At 42.0% G+C, this 23,966-nt stretch overlaps 1 protein-coding gene across 6 annotated transcripts in view; it reads left to right on the top strand.

Annotated features, from left to right (window-relative positions):
• ECT2 (epithelial cell transforming 2) overlaps positions 1 to 5,819 on the top strand; it is a 30,532-nt gene extending 24,713 nt beyond the window's left edge. For all 6 annotated transcript variants that reach the window (XM_077184140.1, XM_077184141.1, XM_077184144.1 and 3 more), the window contains 3 exons: positions 517 to 624; positions 1,205 to 1,348; positions 4,381 to 5,819. In XM_077184140.1, the coding sequence (XP_077040255.1) occupies positions 517 to 624; positions 1,205 to 1,348; positions 4,381 to 4,470 (342 nt within the window). In that variant the 3' untranslated portion in view covers positions 4,471 to 5,819. The remainder of the gene's footprint in view (positions 1 to 516; positions 625 to 1,204; positions 1,349 to 4,380) is intronic.
• Positions 5,820 to 23,966: the final 18,147 nt, after the last annotated feature.

The following is a 23,966-nucleotide window of genomic DNA, read 5'->3' as shown; positions in this document are numbered from 1 at the left end:
CCCCCTCTATCCCCCACGTTTTGTAAGTAGGTAGCCAGAGATTGCTTTGCAATGCTGGAGTTAAAGAATGAGGCATGAGAAAACCCAAAAACTCCTGGCTATTCTGCAACATGTATTGCACTTAAGCTGAAAGGCTTTAGTCTTAATGTTTGACAGCTGGAGCTCTCAAGATTTCACTTCAGAAATGTGCTAGATGTGTCAGTGGAATAAAGCAATGTTTATCTTGGAAACTCTCTGGGGATGCCTCAGAACTACTGCCTTTAATTTGGTCAGCCCTGGACTTGAAACTGAATCAGACAAACTGAATGTGAAACTACTGATGAAGTGGTTTCACAAACTGATTGCACCAGCTGTTGATCTAACAGAATGGCTTGAAAACAAATAGCTGCTGGAATGTGTAAAGAATAAATATGAAATATGGCTATTAAACCCTCTAAATCTGACCTAATGCACTAGAAAACTATATTTTGGCAAGTGCTGATATTTGACCGCTATTAAGACTATTTTTGTCTGCAGGAAAATCTCATTTATGTTGCTGATCCTGATTCAGTTGAAGTAAACACTAAAGATATGGACAGTACTTTAAGCAGAGCATCCAGGGCAATAAAGAAAACATCAAAAAAGGTAAGATAGTGCTTTTTATCCAGAGAATTGTGCTGGGATTCCTCTTTTGGTTTGTAGTATTTACAGTAGTGACAGGAGAAACTTAATCTGAACTAAAACTCTTAAATATAATCTCCTTAAAGAAAGAAGGTGAGGGGTGTTTTAAGGTTTTGGAATATCTGTATATATAGTCTTCAGTATTACAGTCATAAGTATTATGTAGTTATTTTTCAGTCTGTTATGGAACTTAGGCTGTTTAATACTTTGAGTCTTTTAAATATAATGCAAAATTGAGAAGCAACTTAAGAAAGGAGGGGAGGCCTGACTCTGCTGGACTGAGGGATGTGGGGAGATTCTCCCTGAATCTGTGCCCTCCTCTCTCCTTCCTATGTTGTCCTCATATTTGGACAGAATGAGAAGAGCAAGGATGATGGGAAGCCTTTAAAAGTCAGATCACTTTAGGTGTGGGTGTTTGGCTGGTTGTGATCCAACCACCAACACTTGATGCGCATCCCAGAGATTTTCAGAATGGTAGCCTGTATAATAGCAGTTATTACAGCCTGGTTTTAGTCAGTGTTTAACCACTTGTCACCCTCCTCAGGTCACAAGAGCCTTTTCTTTCTCCAAAACGCCCAAGCGAGCTCTGCGCAGGGCTCTGATGTCTCACAGCGCCACGGAAGGGCGGAGCCCCAGCTCCAGCGAGAGTTACCTCGGCAGCCGCCTGACCAGCACCTCCTCCCTGGCGGTGAGTGAGCCGTGCCCCCAGGGCAGGCACCTTCTCAGCATCACACTCATTTCATGCCTGCTCTCACTTTAGCAATTCCAACATCCACAGTGGGAAAAAAATATTCTTAACTGCTTTCATAGAGATATTATTTTCAAGAGCTGTTTAATGAGAAGCCTTGCTTCTTAAAAATGCATAAAAATCTTGATGCACTAGAAACTGGGGGTTGACTTACACATTTAAGTTGAAAAATCTCACCAATCTTTTTTGCTCAGGATGGAATGTTTCCTCTTCTGAGAGAGTGAGAAAGTTTCAACACAAGTCTTATATTGGTTCATGCTTTTGATTTTGAACACTAAGTAGAAATGTGGTGTACAACCCTGAATAGTGTGGTGAATGATTTAGTCAAAGTAGTGAGAGACAGACATCCTGTGAAACAAACTGGGAAGGAAGGGTAGAGAAACATAGATGCTGCAGTCTGCAAGTTTGTAAACAACAAGGGAATTATCTCCTCGTGAATGTTTAAGAAAACTTGGTAAAATAAAATATTGTTCTACGTATTGCAACTCTTCTGCAATGCCTTGGCTGCTTGTTACAGCTTTCTCCTGCTACATTAGGCCAAACTCAATTTCCTAATACAGTCTAGTAAAGCAGACTAGATTTGGAGGAATCTTTTTATCATCTTTGCTTTTTATTATAGTGTATTAGTAAATTTGTTGAGTGAACACTTACTGTCTAGTCTGTAGTATGTGGGACAGAAGGCCAAGAAAAGGGAATCCTTTTCATCTTTCTATTACTGACTGATGTGTCAGTACTTCAATATTGAGGTAATTCACTATGTTTGGAGTGGCCATTAAATTGTACAACATAAAGATATAGCCCTGCTCTCCCACATGAGAAAATATGAAGCAGTAAGGGAGGAAGTATCACAGCAGACTCCCTTGCTTTAGAGGAGATAAAAAAAAATCTACCAATGGGGCTCTAGCCTAATTTCCTGCAGAGAGACTTTCTTCCTTCTCTTATGATTATGGCAACAATTGTTTTTGCATTCTAATTTGTCTTCATTTTGATACAGCTCTGTATCTCATTTCTCATGAACTTGCAAGTTATGTACTTTTCATTTTGTGCATATCTACCCCAGACAAAAATACATGTTTTCCACAAAATCTTAGAAACTTGCAAAACCGTGTTCCTGTTCCAGATTCTTCCCAGACCTCTTGCACCTGTGGTAATAAGCTGCAGCTTGGCAGCAGATGATGTGTTGTGATTTTTTAACCAATGCCACACACCACTGAACTTGAATAAAACTTTTTTGGTTCAATTGTAAGGTTGAGGGGAAAAGAGGTTTGGATTCCAGCCCCTCAAGTTGGAATACCAGTGTAGTTGTTGATAGGAAACTAAAACTGCAGGAAACCTGTCTGAGTCCATTAAGAGTCAAAGCTGTTATTGTTGTAGTTAAATTAAATCTTGGCCTACACTTATGTAGGAATTTCTGGTGCAGAAAAAAACCATAGAGTAAAAATATCAATAAAGCTTGGATACTTGAGGGTTTTTTCCTTGTTTGAACTAACTCTTAAATCCCTCCTAATTGTAGATTGCTCGTTCCTCTTCTATGTTCAGCCTAAGTGGATCTGCCAAATGTGCTCTTAATGTCCATCACTCCAGTTCTGTTGATTGGAGCTCTCAAAGCTCCAAGCCTCGACCTGTGCTGTGTCCTGGCTCTCCAAATACTCATCTTCCAAATGCTCTAGAAGCAAAAGCCTCTTCCAACTTGGAAAGCTTAAATGGTCATGCCTTGGACAGACCATGTGCTTTCCCTGTTGTTACTGCCACTTGTGCTGATGCTGGAGCTGATAACCAGCGTGGTGCTGGGAAATTCTGTGCATCAGATCCTGACTGAAGTGAGCAAGAAATCCTGAGTGCTGTAAGCTAAGAGAGCATGGTACAGCTCTAATGCACAAAGGGCTTCAAGTGGTGTTGGGCTCTTCTTAACATCCTCTAATGCACAGGGTTGTTTTTTAACATCCTGTAATGCACAGCACTCACATGTGGTTCTGTTGTACCTGTGGGTTTAGTTTTTTATTCTCTATCTGTAAATAAAAAAAAAAAAATCTGGTATAAAATACTGAAGCCTAATAAGAGCTGCTCTATAAAGAGGAGTTTAGGATTAAATTTTCAGATATTGCCAATGACTGCAAATGGAGGACATGCCATAAACAGGCATAGGGCTTGTTCATAGTGAAGTGTGTATTCCCTTACTTGCCCAAAATATCCCTATTTAAAAGATTCTTGAAGCATGCAGGTGCACCAGCTGCCCAACCACCATGACCTGTTGATGTGCTGAGAAGCTTGGCTGGCTGTTTAAGAGCAACAGAGGATTGCTTGTGCAAGTATCTTGAGGTCTAATGTGAAAAGAATATAAAATCTCAGCTAATCCAAAGAGGTTTACTTTTAGTGCTACATATTGATGTGTTGGTTTCACAGTAATTAAGTCTCAGAAGCAGCTTATTCTCCAAGCATCAGAAAAGTCAGCTTCTTGCCTAGTGTGTGCCCATCCAGGCACAGCTAAAGCAAGCTCTGACAAATCATTGGGATGTCTGTTGCCTCCTGCAGCCAAGGAGACATGTGTTCAGCATCTCATTTGGGGCTCAGAGCTGATGATTATACAGAAAGTTGCAGGATTGGAGGGGGAGCTCTGTTTCTCCAAAAGATTATTGTAGTGTATCTTGCCTTCATTTTGGAGGGAGATTACTGCAAAAAGTGATGCAGGATGTATACTAATACTTGTTAACAGCCACTCTTTAAAAACATGTTCTTGCATTCCAAATCTCTCAAGGCTGGTAACAAGGAAAAAAAAAAATCTATCTTCTGTAGTTTTTAAAATGTGTTAAGTTCAAACTCTAGAAATGCTGAATCATTAATTTCAACAGCTGCCAGTCTTTGAGATCTGCACTCATGCATTCCTTGTATGATATGTGAAGGTTGAGAAATGTCTGCTGAACTATTGAGATTGGCTCATATATGATCAATAACATTTTTTTTTTGTCCAACAGGGTGTTCCTTCTCCTTCCTTGGTCAGCCTTCCCTCGATCTTTGAGAAGAGGAGTCACACATTAAGCCGATCCACAACCCACTTGGTGTGAGGCAGGTGGGGCAGACTCTGCTCTGTGGCAGTGACTGACAGGCAGGAGGCTGGGCAGTGACTCTGACTGACATTTATGGTACCTTAGTCATTAGCACTTAGCCATGATTAGCAAAATGTTAGATGACACTAAGTTAATCACAAGGGGGGTTTAGTTGTGTTGAAGCAGACCAGCCAATCAGTGGAATAAGTGACTTGGCCTTCATTTGAACACAGCATTCCCTTGTACAGATTTATTTGCTTACCAGCATAACTAAAACATTTTCTTCTATGGAAATTGTCCCCTCCAGGCAATAAACTGGTTTGTCAGATCTTGAAATGAAGAGGATGATCACATAATTTACTGCTAGTTTGGATGACTCTTATGCTTGCCTTACTTCATCTACTGGCAGAGCATTTTAATGTTTGAATTGTGGATTTCTTAAATGGAGATACATTATGAAGTACCTGACCCGTCAAGTATGACAGTTAACCTGTTGTACAGCTGCTTATTCCTGATATTTTATAAATGTAGTTGTTTATAATTAAATAGAATTGAGTTTTGTGATTATGATCTCCTGCAGCCTCACTGTAAACACAGTGGTATGAGGAGCTTTGACCACCAAAAATGATCAATTGAATTCTTTGTCTTGCTTTGAAGAGGAAGTCTGAGGAAAAGAACTAAACTCCTCTTTGCAGGGTTGTTAAAAAACCAAACCCCCACACATTCCCCATACTTGGTTAACAAATCATTATTTAATGCATAGGATTATTGGTGTGACATTGGAACTTCAGGGTCCAATTTTGGCATGTCAAATTTTGGTGTACAACTCCTAAGGCTTTTAGGCTTTCTCATGTATTTATGTCTTCCTTTAAAACTATGTTCACTTCTGTCATCTCTGAACAGTTTGTACCCTGCAATGCACTCTCACAAACTATCTGAATATGTAAATTTCTGCATTTCATTAACAGTTCAACTGTTGGTATTAGCAGGAGTTCACAACTTCTGGTTTCTTTTTAACCACCTGTGTTTTGTCTTGTATCTATATGTAACTAGTGATGCTTTTGAATGTGTCAGACTGCACTGTTTTTTATATCTTTTTGTGTCAATCTGAGCAATGTAAATAAACTGTTTAAAATAACACTGCTTCTGGCTTTGCTAAACACGCTTTTATGAAAGTTTACTTTTTTATGTGGGGAAAAAAAGGGCATTTTTGGGCTCCAGCCTACAATGTACTCTGATTATCCATGTAGTTATTCCTAATAAAGTATATCACTTGATAGGCCTGAATCTTTTTTTGTTTCATCTTAATATATTCATGAATCTCCCCTGGATCTGTGTATCCAGTCCATGGTTTGGGTTTTTTTTTTTTTTTTCCTTGTCCATTCAGAATAACCATCTGAGCTGAATGTGCACAGACAATTCTATCAAAAAGTGGCTCTAGAAAATAAACTATTCAATAAATACTATGCCAAAAATCCAACAACAGTTCTTGTTTCTGTTTCTTTTGTTATTTTTGGAAGGGCATCTTCAGCCTGCTAACTTCTGTACAAACTTGGAGCACTGTCAGCCTGTCACAGTGCTCAGTCCTGCTCTTCAGTTGTTGCAGGTTGTAATGGAGGGAGCAGTTCTGCCCAGACCTGCTAACTCCTGGAGCTTTGGCTGTGACTTTATCCACTCCTACATTGTGGATGCATTATCTTAACCTCTTATGTCAAGTTTCAGCAAGAGCTGCTTCTACTTTTATGAAAAAATAAGTGTACTGTTAACAAATGTTGGGGTCTGCTCAGTATTTCTCTTGATGGGAGAGTGTTTTGCAGCTGAAACAGCGGCAAAATCTTGAGTAAGAGGACAGAACAGGCTGGGAGGTGGAAATGAACTTGCAGAGTTAAAAAGGTAATCCAGAGTAACAGAAACAAGCCAAAATATGGAATTTTTACAAATGAGAAGTTTGCCCCACCTTTTCCTTTCCAGTGTTACATGTACTTGTAGCATTGAAATGAGTACATAATTTTGGAGGGTATTTTGGCTGGTGTTCTTTGAAATCTGAAGTGAGACTGCTTCCCCAAACCAGAATTTTAAACAATATTACTTTGACCATCTCACACCATGGGATGTGACTTATTGGGTAGCAGTAAGCATCTGGTTTTTTAAAACACCTAGCTTCAGTCATGATACAGACAATTCACATCTGAATAATTTTTTAAACTTCAAATTTGGACAGTTTAGTAGAATTCAGTACAATTTCCTCAGTCCTTTTGTTGAGATTTCTGAATTGTAAGACTGTAAGATCTGTTCTGCAACTCTTTTAAGGAAAATAAACTGGGATAAAAAGGACATTTCTTTCTAATATCTCTGTGCTACAGTGTCAGCCAACAGATGTTCAACATACAGAATTTTGTCATTTAGAAAAACTGGAATTCTGAAGAGGATGTCAAAAGATGGCTTTTGTTTAAAACACAACCTTTTTTGTGGGCTGTACAAAAACAGTATAATGAGCTGCTCTCAATGCTGCAAGAATCCTCTTAACCATTGCTCTAAATTGGTAATTGAAGGACAGCTGCCAAAGGAAAAGGTCATCTTTTGGTGAGTGTTTGGTGGCATGATGTTAAAGGAAGCAAGAGCTTGTTTGCTTGCTTAAAAAAATTAGAAGAGCCCCAAGAAGAGACTGGAGGAAGTCTGGAGCCTAGAATTCATAAATGTACACTCACAAACTATTAAAGCATTAATGGTTAATCCTTTTATAGGTTCTTGTTCAAAGGGAAAAGGTTGAGATCTCACAGCAGCTCGAGAGCATCTGTTTGCAAATTTGTTGTAGATTCAACAGGACAGCTTGACCTGTGCTTTGCAGAGAAGTAGTTGCTGTTTCAAACGCAGAGCTGCAAACTCCTCTGCGAGATGGATGTTTACAGCTCTGAAAGCCAGCCCTCAGAGACAAAGAGGGGCAGCTAGAATGTGCTTTAAAACACAAAAGCTTTTGAAAGCTGAAAATGCTGGCTGGGGTGAAGGCAAACTGGTGCCACGTTCTTTGCCTTGGGACCGGTTTTGAGCACAGAGCCAGAAACCCGCCCGCTCCCAGCAGTGAGGAGAGCTGAAATGGAAACGGGAACACCATGAAAACAAACTAATTAAACATGTAGCGAAATAGATGTCACTCTGTCAGATGTTAGGCAAACAACAGCAATGTTTTGTTAAGAACATTACCACTACTGAGGGCAGAATTTTCAGCTGGCACAGAGTATCCTGTCAGCCTCTATAGAAGTGCAACCAGGCCTTTGTCTAGTTAATTTAGGCAGTTAGAAGTGTAATTACCACCCTACCTGCAAACTGTAATTAGTTTAAGCTGTGTTGATGCCTTTATCAGCTGATCCATACACTGACAGTGACTTCAAGAACAGAGCTTGACTATTGTGGGAGCTATCCTCTGTTTAGTAAGTTATTACATATAAATATATATAAATATATATATATAAAATATATATATATAAATATATATATATATATATATGTTTGTGTATTTAGATGAACAAAAGATTCCTACAAAGATATATGAAGCAGCCTTTTATTTTTACCCCCTGTAGGGAGGCCTAAAGCATGTACTTTATATGAGTGAAATTAAGGAATTAAAGTTCTGATATTTATACTAACATGGGTAAAAAGAGGAGAAGCTCCATACCTCATTCCTCCTCTTCCCCCAGCTCCTCAATTTCTTTAAGGGCTGAAGAAAAAGAGGCTCTTGGCCTAATGTTGGAGTGCTCAGTTTTGCTGCTCAGTCTCAGGAGTGCCAAAGAGCCCATCCTGGCTTGGGGGAAGTAAAATCTTGCACCTACCAAAGCCCAGGAGCAGGTTGTGTTCTGCTGTTCCCGCTCAGGTTTCTCTGGCAGCTCTGAAGATCAGTTAAAAGAGGATTTTTACACTTCTCTCACCTCCTTCTCCATCCAAAATGCAACAACCTGGTAAGTACACTATCAAATTTTTAATGGATTCTTTAAAATGGAATTGAGTGGAATATAGAAAGTACTGCTTGAGCTCTTGGAGATTTTGAGTTGTGCACAGTTAACAAAGTTAATGCTTGTTAATGTTTATTTGTCAGTGTCTGGATATGCCAACTGCCTCTTGTCAATACGCAACTTGTGTCTTCACCCAAACCATCAGTGGTGCAGTGGTTGTGTTGGATTGTGAACTCCTACACACTTTTCAGTGGTTTGTCCAGTGTTTCAGCCTGGAGGGAATGTAAATATAAGCATAAATGGTTTTGAAAGTGTGCCTTTTTTCTGTGTTTCAATGGCTCATGCATAAGAGTTGGTATGGCCGACAAATCAGCACTGATTGCTAATTAAAAAGTGGAATATATTAAAGGAGTTGCACACTTCCACTTCTGCCTCCAATTGAAACCCTGGCTGTATGAGTGTGTGCTAGGGAAGCTCTAATGGATACAGTCTAATTACTTGCCATTTTTGCTTTGACTTAACAGTTCATGAATTACAGTAACTCTGACTAACAGATCACTGCTGATTACTAATTAAATGGCAGAATTTGGTTTTATGCACTTCCAGCTATTACGCCCACAAAAAGTGACATTCCCCATCTTAACAAAAAAGCTTTTTCTCTGCTTGTTTGTTGATGTGTAAAAGCTGATATTATTGTCCCTTTGGAAAAGAAAAGTTCTTTGGGCACATTTAACAATAGCAGTTGATAAATACATTTCAAAAGTAAAGTTGCTGCTATGCTGCTATAAATGAGGCTTTGGGGGGAAAGTGTTCAAGGCAGCTGTGCTGTTTTTGGCTGGGGCAGGGTTAATTCTTTTCACAGTGGCTGATGTGTGGCTGTGCTTTGGATTTGTGCTGGGAGCACTGTGGATAACTCAGGGATGTTTTGGTTATGGCTGAGTAGGGCTTACACAGAGCCCACAGAGCTGAGGCCTTTTCTGCTCCTGGCCTCAACCCCACCAGCCAGGGGGATGCACAAGGATTTGGGAGGAGACAGAGCCAGGCTAGCTGGCCCCAATGACCCAAGGGATATTTCAGACTGTGTGATGCCGTGCTCAGCATAAAACTGGGGGAGAAGAAGGAGTGGGAATGTTCAGAGCAATGGCTTTTGCCTTCCCAAGTCACTGCTGCGTGTGATGGGAAGTCACTGTTACGGCTTTCCCAGGGATGGCTGAACACCTGCCCACCCATGGGAAGTGGGGATTGAATTCCTTGTCTGGCTTTGCTTGTGTGCATGGCTTTTCCTTCCCTTATTAAAGTGTCTTCATCTCAGCCCACAAGTTTTCTCACTTTTTTTTGTCTGATTTGCTCTCCCTCCCACCTGGGAGAGTGAGCGGCTGATGGGGCTGAGTTCAACCATGACAGCAGCACCAGGACTCCGTGGTTCCTGCCACTCCCATCCCTTATGGATCACCTCAGCCCTCCTTAAATGAGCCCACAGAACAGAGTTTTAATCCTTTAGCTACAGGAGGGGATAATTCATTCCTTGCCACAGGGACTCCCCAGGTCACCCAGACAGTTGAACAAATGGATTGACTTCCTTTCTCTTTATTTGCCTTTTCTATTCAACTTACCCAGAATTTAATCTGATTCCTGACAAGATCAGTACTCTCCTAATTTGTGATATGTTTTAATTTGTGATAGTGATCTGTAGAGATCAGCTGTTGAGGCTGGCAATTCTTCTCATGATGGTGTCTGCCTGCTGCTGAATGGCAGTGGGTAGAGTAATGGAGAGCCTGTGAATGGCATAACTGCTATAACCCTTGCTGAATGCAGAGAATATTGAACTTACAGAAATATTCAGAATATTGAACTTGCAGAAATATTCAGTTTTATCCCAGGCAGAGAATTAGACCTGGTTAAAATTGCCACCAGTCTTTTCAAAATTGCCACCAATCTTTTCAAATCAAAGACATGGAAGCCTGATAAACTTTTCTTTATGCTGGTTTCACCTTTTACAGAAACACAGCAAAACTTTTATCCTAAAAAAAAAAAAAAAAAGACTGCTCTTCTGAAAAGAAATTATGCTTCTCTAATATCTTTCAGTTTGTGAGCAGGCCCCTAAGCATGTGAATATTTCAATATGCAGTTTATAAAAATCCATCAGAGATAGTGCTCAAGAGCAAGGGTCAAAAGAAATGGTATGATACTTGAGATCCCATATATCAAAAAGCTCAGTGTAAGAATCCTTGGCATATAGGTGATCTTAATGGTCCCTTCTGGACTTAAAATGTATTACAGAGAGAAACTATCAAGTCATTTTTATAATTTAAAGCTTTATCTTTTCCTTGTTAGTAATTCTTCCTGTCTGAATATCATTGTTCACCTTAAGCAAAATAGAGAATATATTATTAGTGGAAGGTAATAAAAAGGACTCAGTGTTATTGCGGTCACTACCCGTAATAAATGTAAAATTTGGTGTTCCAAAGGGTGTCAAAAAGGTCCTTTTCTCTTTGTTTCCATCTAAAGTATTTCTTAGCATTGCTAGCAATAGTAACTCAGAGCAACACATTTCTACAAAGACAAGAATATGGCAGTGTCTGAAAAAACAAACTATCCCAGGTCATCATAAACGAACCACTGGAGTGATGGTTAGAAAATCTTTATGAGCAAGAGAAGCGAATGTGAAATTGTGAAATTAGGACTTTTGACTACAAGGCTTCAGAAAACAGTTTCTGATACTTACCTGTAACTCTGTGTTGTTCATAATGGTTTTATCTTTAAAAAAAAAAAAAAAAAAGAGATTGGGAGATTTTAAAATGTGTAGCTATCCAGAGAGATGGGGCAGTTGCTTTCAACAGGCATTTTCACTGAGACCTACTGTGCCTCATGTTCTCCATGTGCCTGAACATGTGAGCTCTGCCTGTCCTTGTAGTCTTGGTGAGTACTGAGATGAAGTTTTCTGCTGCTGACAGCCCACAGGATGTAAAAATTCCAGCATTTGCTCTCTTTGAGTAGGAAATCACTGGAATGACTCAGCTTGAGTGGTTAGCGTAGCAAGAGTGACCTTTGGAAGAAGGCTGTCATATGGAGCTACTCTGCCACTACTCTCCCCAGTTTTCCTTTACTCAAGAATGGCCAGCTTCAGAGAAAAGGTTCACTACTTTAATTGAATATTCTCCATATTGAGAGGAGTAAAAATAAACATTCTTCTGGGTTTATTCACCCGTACGCTGGAATCATCCGAGTGCGACATCTGAGAGGAGCTACATGATTATGATCTGAAACGAGAACAAAGTCCATCTTGTGCAAATTCTTGTTTCTTCCCTGCAGACTTTGAAAGAGGAAAGAGATTGCAGAATCCTAATACCCATTGAAGCTCAAGAGAGCCAAGGCTGTGAGCTCCTGCATTAACCTTTTTAGCATTCTGCTGGCTAATTGTCTGTCCGCTGCACCTTTTCGTCCCAGGTTAATGGGGTGGTTAACAGGGGAGGACAGGAACAGTTGGCCAATCACACCACAAAGCAAACTGAAAAGGTCAAAGCCATGTGCTGTATTATTCATGGACTATGCCTTGCTGAGGTATCTCAGATCTCACGTCTTCTCATGATGAATTACAAGGAGAACAAGAAATGGCCCAATGTGAAATTGGCTCTTGTTACAATAATTGTAGTTCAAATGGAGAAATGTAAAACTGTGGCCTGCTGCTGTTCTGGTTTTTGAGATGGAGGGGTGTGATCACATCTAGCCACTGAGTGAGCAGCAGGTTACATTTGTATGGCCTCTCAGCTGGGTTATAAGTTTAATACTGATTCTTCTGATTTCAGTCATCGACTTTGTTGTAGAAATACTGCACCTAATATTCCTCCTATATCTTCTGTGTCTCTAAACTCATGACTAGCTTATAGATATCTTAATATCAGACTCTTTTTCTGTTATGTAGTATTTTGTTTTGAAGTATTAATATGCTAACTGCCAAGAGGCCCTCAGGAGTGGACCATTAGCCAGTCCTTATTCTCAAGAATTTGCCATCTGTAGAGTCAAATTTGAAGCATAGCTTTGTGTAACCATTATATTTTCCTTCATCTTGGATGTGAAACAGAAGGAGATGTGCCTGAGGTGCTTCAAATTGAGTGCAGTCCCTCTCAGTGACCCCACAGAGCTCAGCCACAAGCAGAGCACTGCTTTAATCCCTGCCAGTGGATCTCTTTACTGCATGTCCTTGTTTAGTTCCTACAATTGGATGCCACGAGTTCACCTCATCTTGTTCCTCTGCTGATGTGTTTTGTGCAATACTTTAGATGTAGACCCATTTTGAACCATAACCTTGTATTCTTAAAGTGTTTTTACCATACCCCTTTGACAGGAGAGATGTCACAAATATTTTCAAGAGCAACCACTGCCTGGTCTACCTTCTCCAGGTTGTAATTAGTGTGTCACCCAAGAATATACCACACTTAGCACCTGTAGGAGTTGATTTTCCTTGTGTCTCTTGCAGGAAAGACTTTCAAGGCAGTCTTAGAGGAAAGGATATATTCCTTATACCTTTTCTTTTCCTACCCTTTCTTAAAACTGGTAATAGTGTTCTTTGCTTTTCATTGAGTGGTTTCAACTGCCATCAGTTGCCTGGGGGCAGTGAACCTGGCTGTCAACAGATAAATCATTTCTGTGACAAAAAAATTTCTGTGATGGAGGGAAACAAGCCCCCATCATTCATGTGGGAACAGGTCTTTGAAAGAGAAGTGACCTGAAAGTGGAGCTCGTGGGGAGTGGTCTCAGATGTGTCCTTGTGCATGGGACTAAAATAGCCACAGGAACCGTGGGCCAGGCTTTTTAATGTGCCCTTAGCAAAAAAATGAGGGTGAGGAATCAAGTCCAGCTTGTAATAATATTTCCTGAATGAGAGAAACTGTGGTTCATGACTTCACCCCATTGAAATTGCCAGCTAGGTGGCCAGAGGATTGTTACAACCCCCTTTATTAAAAAGGAAGTTTATCTACTTCCCCCTCCGCCAACTTCCTCATTGTCCAACCAAAATGTAGTATATCCATGGAATAAATAATTGCCTTTTTTTTTTCACAACGTGAATAGTCCTGAGTAAAATCCTATGCACACTGGGGCCTGGGGATTCTGTGCATTACAGATGGGTATTTTTGGAAAACAGCATTGCCCTTCTCCATGACAAGAGGCTTCTTTCATGTTTGTTTGGTGTTGTTTCCTGGCTGACCTCATCTCCTGACAACTACTTTTGTCTGAGGCTCTCTGGGGGCTAAAGGGCACAGCAGCCAGGTGTCGGCCTAGATGTTTGTGACACCTTGCAGATTGATTTGGGCTATGGCCTCTCTCTCCCTCTCTAAGTGATGTATTGATCTGCTGTGTAGGACAGGTTTTCCGCCCTCCTTGATATCTGAAAAGTGAAATGTCACATCTTGCCTGGGATCTGGGTCTCTCACAAAGCTCTGCCATGAGACTGGAACGTTTCTCTCACTGTGCTCGGGTCCCCTTGCTCACGTTGCACACACAACTGTTTTTTCTTGGCAGTGCTGCTTTTTTCTTCCCAAGGATCACCTGCTTTCTGTGCACCTTATTTTTTTTTTTTTTTCAACATTCCGGGTAAAAATACCCGACTTTCATTAAATATCGGAAAATTCTGAGCCAGCTTGAAACACATTAAGAGTATTTATTTAAGAGCCTCATGATTTACCCAAGTGTGTGCTGTGACTCGGTGATCCGTGGAGAGCAGTCTCTCTGATTTAGTGCATGTCTGCTCATCAAAGATGGATGATTGCCACTATGTGTCATAAAACTTCATCTGACAAAACCAACTCCATGGCAAAATAATGCCATCTCCAAAGGGCAATAACTCTTTGTTTCTCTGTCCTACATATTTAAGAAGCTCTGATTTTTCTCAAAAAGATTTCTTTATTCTGTTAACAATGAACAAAGGACCATCAAAGGTTTTGCCAGTGTTTCTTATTTTTCAGAAATCTTTTTTGAGAGCCTGGGAAAGTGATCTCTAGCAGCTAAAAACTTGTAGACCTTAGACTGCTGTCTGTGATAAAGATAATGGGAATTAAATGGCTAAATACCTTTTGAGGTCATAGATTTTTAATTAAATCTGGGGCTGGAGGGCTGGATTTTTCCTTTCTTTCTATGCTTGTTTTAAAATCACCCTTGCATAAGAAAAAGCAGTGAGCTGAATGCTGGTTTTATAAAGGTGAGGTTATTTTCTTATGGAGTACACACAGTGCACTGCCAGCCTTAGCAGAGCCTGTCAACTTCACCTGGGCAAGCATCACCTGCTCAGGTGACCTCTGGTCTGTTGCTGGCTGAGGATCTCTGTTTTCCATGCTGCTTGGGTGAGAAGCCAGCAGGGGTTTATAGTTTGGATGCAGAATATTCTGACAGCAGGAAATTTTTGGCTGGGTGTTACTTACAATTTAAAATGCAATACAATTGAAATTTAATAAAAATTAATGCAATTTAAATTTTAATTAATACAACTTAAAGTTAATTCAATTTAAAATAAGCCTTTCACAGACAGCTCAGACTAATGAAGTACAGGATAAAATCTTGCTAAAGATAATCTATAGAAAGGGGAAGGATCATTAAGTAGAAAGATGACTTTCGCTGGACTATCTACTCAATTCCTATAAAATCTATAAATCTTCTCTTTGGATCTGTGACTAAATATTAGGAACAGAAATGGACAGGTTTGGAGTCAAATTCATGTTTTCCATCTCAGCTGTTCTCATCCTTTTGTTTCTGAAGAAATTATCTTCTGCTGTGTTTAAGTAGTTTTCAATTAGTCCAATATGTAATTACAAAGAAGAATGTCCCTTTCCCTCTATAAAAAAATCTTAAAAACTTTTGTGATGAGTTTATTTCAAAACTAATTGTCATTAGAAAGCAAAACACATTAGGGCACCTCTCGTACACTTGGCTGCTGTAGCAGTACCCAACTTCAAAATTTTATTTTTTTTCTCTCTTTCTATTTGGATTCAATGACTTTACTGCTGTGGAATAGACTCTTTCATTGAAATCTGTTCATTGAAACCAGGAATTTATCACAACTCTGCCTTTAAATGGCATTGAAAAACAGCCACTTTAAAAGGAAAGGATGATGAGGAAATTAATCTCAGGCAAGTTTTTCTTGATAAAGAAAGAGAACAGAAGCTTCTGGCATTTATATGCCAAAAATCAACACATGGAGAAAAATGAGTATTCCACATTGCTGTGGCAAGAACCATTTTTCTATTAGATCAAAATGAAGTTCTGAATAAATATGTTTTCCTATGAATGTAATTCACTGGAGAATACAGTAAAAGAATAATGACCTCAGTATCCCCCCCAAATGAAACAGTAATTAACCTAATAAAGAGCATATTCAGGTATTCATCTTCCTTGCAGGGGTGACTTCCAAAAAGAAAAGAGAGGAACAATAGTACTGTGTACAGATATTCTGTAAATACCAAGCATTCATAATTTTCTCTCTCCCCCTCCCTTACCTTTATCCATTCCCTTTTCCAGCTTTGGCAGCACACAGTATTTCTGGAAGGCAAAGATGAGAATCATCTCCCTTCACACTGAGTTATCCTCTAGACCCAGACCCTATATAATGTGAGGATCTAAAGAATCAATCTTCCAATTGCATTTTAAGCTGAAATAATCTTGAAAACAAACAAACAAAAAAGTCTGAATCCATCATCCTGACAGAGGTCCAGTGGAGCGTTGTTTCTGTAGGTACAACCCAGAGCAGCTGACTGGGAATTGATCCCAGTGTGGTTTCCCATTGTGGCTGTTCGTGTGTTGAGTTATTCCCATTGTGTTCGTGTGTTGAGTTATTCCCATTGTGTTCATGTGTTGAGCTATTCCCATTGTGGTTGTTCATGTTTTGAGTTATTCCCGTTGTGGTTGTTCATGTGTTGAGTTATTCCCATTGTGTTCGTGTGTTGAGTTATTCCCATTGTGGTTGTTCGTGTGTTGAGTTATTCCCATTGTGTTCATGTGTTGAGTTATTCCCATTGTGGTTGTTCATGTGTTGAGTTATTCCCATTGTGTTCATGTTTTGTGTTATTCCCATTGTGGTTGTTCATGTGTTGAGTTATTCCCATTGTGTTCATGTGTTGAGTTATTCCCATTGTGGCTGTTCATGTTGAGCTGTGACCAAAGGGCTCCTCAGCCTGAGCTTGGAGCTGTGCCTGTGCTCTGGCCATGCTTGGTGCTGCTGAGGCTGTGGGTGTGTGAGACAGAGGTCAAGACCAGCAGGAATGTTCATAGATTATTCCTCCTGTCCCCTGGGCTGCTGAGGGCGCAAGGAATGCTCTGGGAGAGGAGCTCTGCCTGCTCCATGGAGCATTTCCAGCTGTGCTCAGCACCAAGCATGATGCTAAAGAAAAGAGCTTCTGTTGTGCTGGTGAATCTTGCTGGGCACTTGTGCCTGGGCTTCTGCTCCCTGGTTGCCAACAGATCCATTGGAACAGGAGCACAGAGAGGTTGGGGCTCTCTGAGGAGCCTCAGGGCTGGCTCTGCTGGAGTATGCTCACTGTATAATGGTGTGGAGGATTAGAGGAAGGAATCATTATGCCAGCCTCATTTTTAAGAAGCTGGAAATAAAAGCTTAGGAAATCACTGATCTGGCTGAAAGCACATGGGAAGGCTCAGAAGGACTGACCACTTAGTGCTGGGCTGCAGTCCAGGGGCTCAGCCATATTATAAACAACCACTAAACCCCCAAGTCTCCTCTCCAACAGACCAAATGAAAATATCTGCCTAACTTTCTTCTGCAGCTAAAAGTCACTGCTTCTATTTTGGGGGCAGTTTCTGCATTTGGGTGAGCACAAAGAGTGAGAGGAAACAAAACAGGTCCTTAGTGATGGGCAGGGTGTGGGGTGAGGGCAGTGGTGGCACCAGAACAGCAACAGGCTTTACAGCAGCTCCTTTAGGACCATCCATGAGCTCTGGCACTGCTGGTGATGTCACCAGAAGGTCCCAGGGGAATGATGCTCCTACCTGGAGCTGTAGCTCGGCTGCTGTTGTGTGCTTTTCATATTGATAGAATACCTGTCAGCTCCAGCCCCCAAAATAAGTTCTACTATGGCATATCAGAGGTGGAAATAATAGTGGCTTACATAATTGCAATGTTACTGGCACAGCTGATGAGCTGATGATGTTATTTGCACAGCAGTGATGACATTCAAACCCTTGCCGACTCACAATTACCCGGTGTGTGCTGAGCCCGAGCAGGATTTAAATTACCAGGGGAACACAATGAAAATACAGTCTCTTGACAAGATAAAGGAGGGGGCAGCGGTGGAGAATGGCTTAAAAATCTCTTTTTGGTGGCTGTGGTGTTCACTAGTGCTAATTCATGGCTTTTTACCTTGCACATTTCATTTTAAGAAAGTAAATTGGAAGCATTAGGTTCTGCCTTTTTGCCTTGATTTAAAACCTGCCTGTGCCTGCTCCTCTGCTTCCTGGCTGTGGTGAGGCACCTTTGGGGCTCTCCCTGGGAAATGCAAATTTCTTGAATCAATAGCTTCACTTTTTTCTTTTCTATTTTTCTTCCCCCCTCCCAGTAGAAGTTTAAATAAGAATACATGTGGGTGGGAGTAGGTAGGACACCGTTTGTAGCCAGCCCAAACATGATGAGTGTTAGAACAACAGCTGAAGGAAAGTGGATTTTGGAGAAGATTTATTCCCAGGCAGAGCAATAGCTGGCAACAAGACAGGTGCTGAGACAGAATCCCAGGGATCTCTGGCTGAATCCTGCAGCTGCCTTCAGGCCAAAGCAGCACTGAACCCCAGGTGAGGAGCTCTGCTGGGCTTGGCTCACAGCACAGCACTCACTGCTGGTGTTAGCAGTGATGCACATGAGGCTCATTGTGGGCACGATCCCAGCCCACACTGAGATCAATAGCACCAGGTCAGCCCTTTGCAGGGTTTGGGTTTGGGTTATGGTGCTCACCAGGTCAGCCCTTTGCAGGGTTTGGGTTTGGGTTTGGGTTATGGTGCTCACCAGGTCAGCCCTTTGCAGGGTTTGGGTTTGGGTTATGGTGCTCACCAGGTCAGCCCTTTGCAGGGTTTGGGTTATGGTGCTCACTGGTCAATCCTTTGCAGGGTTTGGGTTATGGTTCTCACCAGGTCAGTCCTTTGCAGGGTTTGGGTTATGGTTCTCACCAGGTCAGCCCTTTGCAGGGTTTGGGTTTGGGTTATGGTGCTCACTGGTCAATCCTTTGCAGGGTTTGGGTTATGGTGCTCACCAGGTCAGCCCTTTGCAGGGTTTTTGGGTTATGGTGCTCACCTGGTCAGCCCTTTGCAGGGTTTGGGTTATGGTGCTCACCAGGTCAGCCCTTTGCAGGGTTTGGGTTTGGGTTATGGTGCTCACCTGTCCTGCCTCGATCCCCAGGAGTGCCCAGGTGTGCCAAGGCAGTGCTGGGCAGGTGGGCAGAGGATTCACAGCCCATTGCAGGGCTGTGCTCAGCTCCTGTAGCTGAACGTGCTGCCTGACTTCCTCAGAGTGAAGCCCCTTCAATCCTTTCCTCAATGTACAAAAACACACTTTTCCCATCTGCTTTTCCATGGCTTTATGGTATTTTCCTCAAGTGCCTGGTGACCTGAGAACTTCTGAAGACAAACTGGGCTTCACCCATTTTTAATCCTCTTTAATCTTTATTTCAAGATATTCTGAGTATTCCCTCCACCCCAGTTACTCTCAGCATTTCTGCTTTGGATCAGTGTCTGCAGCTGGGGTCCACCTGGAGGCTCCTCAGTGCACAACTGCTCCATCCACTCAAGTTCCTCACATTTCTTCCTCACTAGCTCCTGATTTCAGGCTGCTCCTGTCCCTATTTCTCTCACTGGATTTTTCTCTCTGTCTGTAGTCTGGCCTCTGTGATCAGCTGGAGGGAGCAGGAAAAGGAAACGAACAGAATGAAGATGAAATGGAAAAAGGGAATAGAGAAATAAAAATAAAAGTTGTCTTTTAAGCTAATTACATGCTTGGTCCACAGCACATCCCGTAGGTGCTTTGGGATCAAGGCAAGCAGAGGAATGTAGGGTTTTGGGGACAGAAATCTGAAAATTAACCAGGTCCTCAGGGTTTATTTTGTGCTCTTTATCTTAATATTGTATTTATTTTACTTTGCCCCCAAATTATTTGTGTTTCAAATTCTTGCCCCAATCATGTTGTGGAAGATATCAACGTTGGAAATTGTTGCTTTGGGGAGAGGCAGAACAAAAAGCAAGGGAATTAAAAATCAAAGCATCTGGGCCTTTGCAAGAGCACACATAGGTGGTGTTGATGTTTTCAACTCCCTGCCTTCAGCTTAGACCCATGAGTGATCCAGGGGCCCAAGGCTTAGGGGAATTAGGAGAGACAGATCTCCAGGCTGGTGGCTGAGTGAAAATGTGAAACAGGACAACAAAAGCCAACTTGTCTGGCTCACCTGAAGGAAATTACATCAGGACTTTTTTATGCCAGAGGAAAGCATGGGAAGGACAAGGCCTCTGTGGGTGCCCTTGGAGCCAGCAGCAGTGGCACAGCCATCAGCACAGACCTGCAGCACCGACAAGTTGTGTCTCAAAGGTGTTTCTGCTCTTTTATTCTTGGAGAAAAATTGGCTGGATGAGCAAGGTTGTGTCTGCCTCTCCTCAGTGCCACACATCAAGGCGTTTCTATTCTGACATGGAGTGAGAAGGTGAAAAGCATAATTAGTGCACCAGGAGTAGCTGGATGGACTGTAAGTCAATTAGTCTGCTCTGAATCTCACTTCTGAGTTTGCTGAGAGGAGAAAATTATCTGTGTGAATACTGAGCTGATCAGCTCATTCTTTACTGAAATGGTTTTCCATTGGTCTCTAAGGCTGGGCACAATCTGTAAATTCTTCTGGTGTTGGTAGATGTCTAATGCAGTTTCTGTCTGCAGTGAAAACACCAGGGCCCTTTGGGTAGCAGGCACTGCAAGAGGATTAGCTGGAGGGATGAACTGCAGAGGGTCTTATCAGGTGAGACAAAATGTGGTGTCCCTTTGGCTTAGGGTTTGATTTGAACCTGCAGGAGTTCTTGAAAATGACATCCTATAGATTCCCACACAGATAGGGATCACACAGGCCTTGTTTGGAGCATATAAAAATCTTTCTGATCCTGCCCTTTTGTAGCTGCTGGCCAGTGATGGATAAAGGGGAGTGCCTGGCTGCTGGGAGTGCTGAGCCCTGCTCTCTGGATGCCATCCTGATTGATTTGCTTGTGCCGTGCAGGGAGGTGGAAGCTGCACTTGCTGGCTGCAGCTGAATTACAATCATGGCAAGCTTTCACTGTAAGGGACTCTGGAGGTCACCTGGACCAGCCTCCTCTCCAAAGCAGGGCTTCATTCTCCATTTCTGAAAAACTCACTGCATTTCTGGTGATGCCCCTATCTGAAATTTTGTGGGTGCTCGTGGTTGTGCCCTGAAACACCCCAGTGCCAGAGCATCCTTCCCTGTTCCTGGGCACTCCTTGGGATAAGACATCATCCCACAGATGGTTCCTAACCCTTGACAGGCACTGACTTGAGCAGGGCAATGCTGTGGGACCATCCATCATCCCACTGCCTTTGTCCAAGTCCTGATGGGCCACAGATGTCACAGAACTTGTCAACCCTGGCTGTGAGGGGCCCTTCCAAGGAACAGATGTCTGTGTTACTGACTGTCCAAAGGAAGCTTTCATCCAAAAATGAGGGAGCTGTTCTCTTCACAAGCTGGCTTGAAAGCACATACAACTTTTAACAGACCAACGTGAATTTATTTGAGTACAAATGCATAATATCAGTTATAGAGTCTGCTAAAGAGTTTGGAATAAAATGAGAAAGAGGCAGAATCCAATAAGGAAGAACTCCTCTAGGGAAATAACTTCGTTTAGAACAAAATTTACTTGGATAAGCAGCAAGCAGACCCTGTAAATTGTTATATCATTAAAACGTGTTTCGCATGGCTGCGTGTGAATGCATCCTCTGTGGTGTGGTGCCTGAACATCCAAACTTCCCAAATCCCAGTGCAGCTCTGAGGAGTCATGCTCAAGGAAGAGACAGGTGTCTTTGGAGGTGTCTGCAGGAGCTATAAATAACAGGTAATGGCAAAAAGGATCTCCTGGCATACAGACTCTGTTTTTATTGCTTGGGAGCTTTAAGTAATAGAAGGCAACTGAGCTGCCTTCAAACATGAAACTGCCCTCAGTGTTTTCCTTTGTCCCCCATAGGAACTTGGTAAAGCACTCCTTGGAGTGGCTGTAACCAAAGGAGCAGTACTTGAAGGGTCCATGAGTAAGAAGGGATGGCTGTACAGGGTGTGGAGGGACAGCTTGAGGAAAGCTACTGATCTTTTAATAAAGATTAAATCCCAATCCATACCTTCCATTAAAGTCAATTAGAACAGAGGTTGCTAGGTGTTGGGAGGGAAATAAACTCCTGATTTTCCTGTTTGTGTGCTAAGTGAAGCACATTTGTTCTGTTTTGCAAGGGAGGAGTTCTGGGCAGGGCAAAGCCTCTTCCCTGCCTTTTTGTGAGCACCCAGCTCTCACCTTGGGCCTGCTGCTGGAAGTGTTCATACTCAGATGCAGATGATGCAGATCCCAATCTGCTGTCCCTCTGTCACTCTAGGACACGAAACAACAGGAGTGCACACTGCTGCTCTCAAGGTGAAGGAAAAGGGGAAGTTTATTTTCTGACTCTAACACTTACAGTTTCCCAAAAGTGACAGTGGATTGGAGGGTGACAGTGCCACCTCTCCGATGACACTGGACAAACCAACAGTCCATCAAACCTCTCCTCCTCTATAAAAGAATGCAAAACAGTAAGTTATTTACAGAAAGCGTGTGAGAAAGTTTGCTACGAGAATGTAAGCATCAGAAAGCTTAGAAAATCTTAAAAAATCAAAGTGACATCCCTCCATTGCTGGTACTCCTTTCCTGTCCTTCCCCACTCCTCGTTTGCATGCACAGCCTTGCTCTGAAGGGGGAATTCTGACAGACAGCTCCAGTGTGCCTTCCCACAGAGCAGGGATGAGCTCAGTGAAACATGGAAACCAGAGTTTGCCTGGAGCTCCTCAGCACAGCAGCAAAGCCCCAGTGCTAAAAGCAGATGGTGGAAAGAGTCCTTGTTGATGAGGAAAGGGAAAAAAGTAACATTGATGCCGCTAATGAATTATGTTTAATAACTAATGACAATCCTTCAGTGCTTCACAAGCTCTCCTGAAACCCCTGTCCAGCACAGTGTTTACTATCAGCAGCCCTGTTGGCTCACACCATTTTTCAGAGCAGTAGCAATTCCTGCTAACAGGAGTTTATAGGGCTGAGACCTTGTGTGGTTGAGGGCAGCAGGTGAGCACGCTGCCGTTTATATCTGACAGCACCATTAGCAAGGGCTGGGGAAATGTTTACCTAAATCCTCATGTTGGGTCTGGCAATGCCCAGAACTGCCTGTGATTTAACTGCCAGGCAGACACAAGCACCTACATTATTCCAATTTTAGGACACTTACTGCTTAGTTGCCAGATTTGCTGCTATTTAAAATTATTCCGGTGACTTATCACACCTGATAGCTTGGTGGAATGGGCCAAAGGCCTTCTCAGCACAAAACTCCTTCCTGACAGCATTAGCAGTGTTCTCTTGGAGCTGTCATGGCCCTATTTTGGATATAGATGATATCTGTTATAGACTGATTGATTTAGCTGGAAAAACCTATGCTTTTATGTACAGAAATTTCATTTCTTTCTGGTGTGGAGCAGAAAACTTAAAACTTCCCATGTCTCCTTCAGACCTGGATAAAATCTTGTGTGCTCCAAAGGTCCCTGTTAGTAGCTGATGCTCTTACATGGCAGTGCTGCTCTGTCATGAGGCAGAGATGTTTGGTGTCTGACCACTCAAAAGCTCACCTCTATGGGACACTGGTGTCAGGAGGGTGGGAAATGGGCAGGATGCTTTTCTTCTTCCAGAGTAGCCAAAGGCCATGTAGGCATCTTGCTGGGGTCCCTTTTCTTCTCTTGCATGCAAGGCATAAAGAACCAGAGCCTCACTGGGGCAGAAATTGATTTTGGGAACAGGAGTTTGGATAGCAGCTGAAATCCCACTGTCACCTCTCTCTTACTCAAGAAGTTCTGTGAATGCTGTTGTGCTTTAATTGTCCTTGTGCTGTGCTGGGGCTGAATTTATTGATAGGACTCTTTGGTTGCCTACAATTCTTTTATATCACCTTAGATTCTATGGGGAAAATCTCATTTTCTGCTCATGAGAACAGAATCCCCACTCCCTCTGCTTGATCTAAAGACTTCACTCAGCATGAGGTTAGAACCTCTGCCACAGTTATTCTCTCTTGAGGCTGTTGCTGATTCAGAGTTAATCCTTTCCAGAATGTCTCAATGTTTTCTGTAATCTTGATATGAAGCCACTCTTCAGTCAACTCCAAGGAAAATCCTTGCATTTTTTACCTGGTTTTCTCTGCTCTTCAGGTTTCCTTCATTCTTAGTCTACCTGAACTGGTGCCATTAACATTGTTTTTCTTTTGCATTTGCACTTTTCTGACTTCTATTCCTGTTTCAAAAAATTATCCTTTTCCTA

Source organism: Agelaius phoeniceus, chromosome 10, assembly GCF_051311805.1.
Source record: "Agelaius phoeniceus isolate bAgePho1 chromosome 10, bAgePho1.hap1, whole genome shotgun sequence".
Taxonomy (NCBI): domain Eukaryota; kingdom Metazoa; phylum Chordata; class Aves; order Passeriformes; family Icteridae; genus Agelaius; species Agelaius phoeniceus.
The sequence above is the reverse complement of the archived record's forward strand: the minus strand, read 5'-3'. Positions and strand labels throughout refer to the sequence as shown.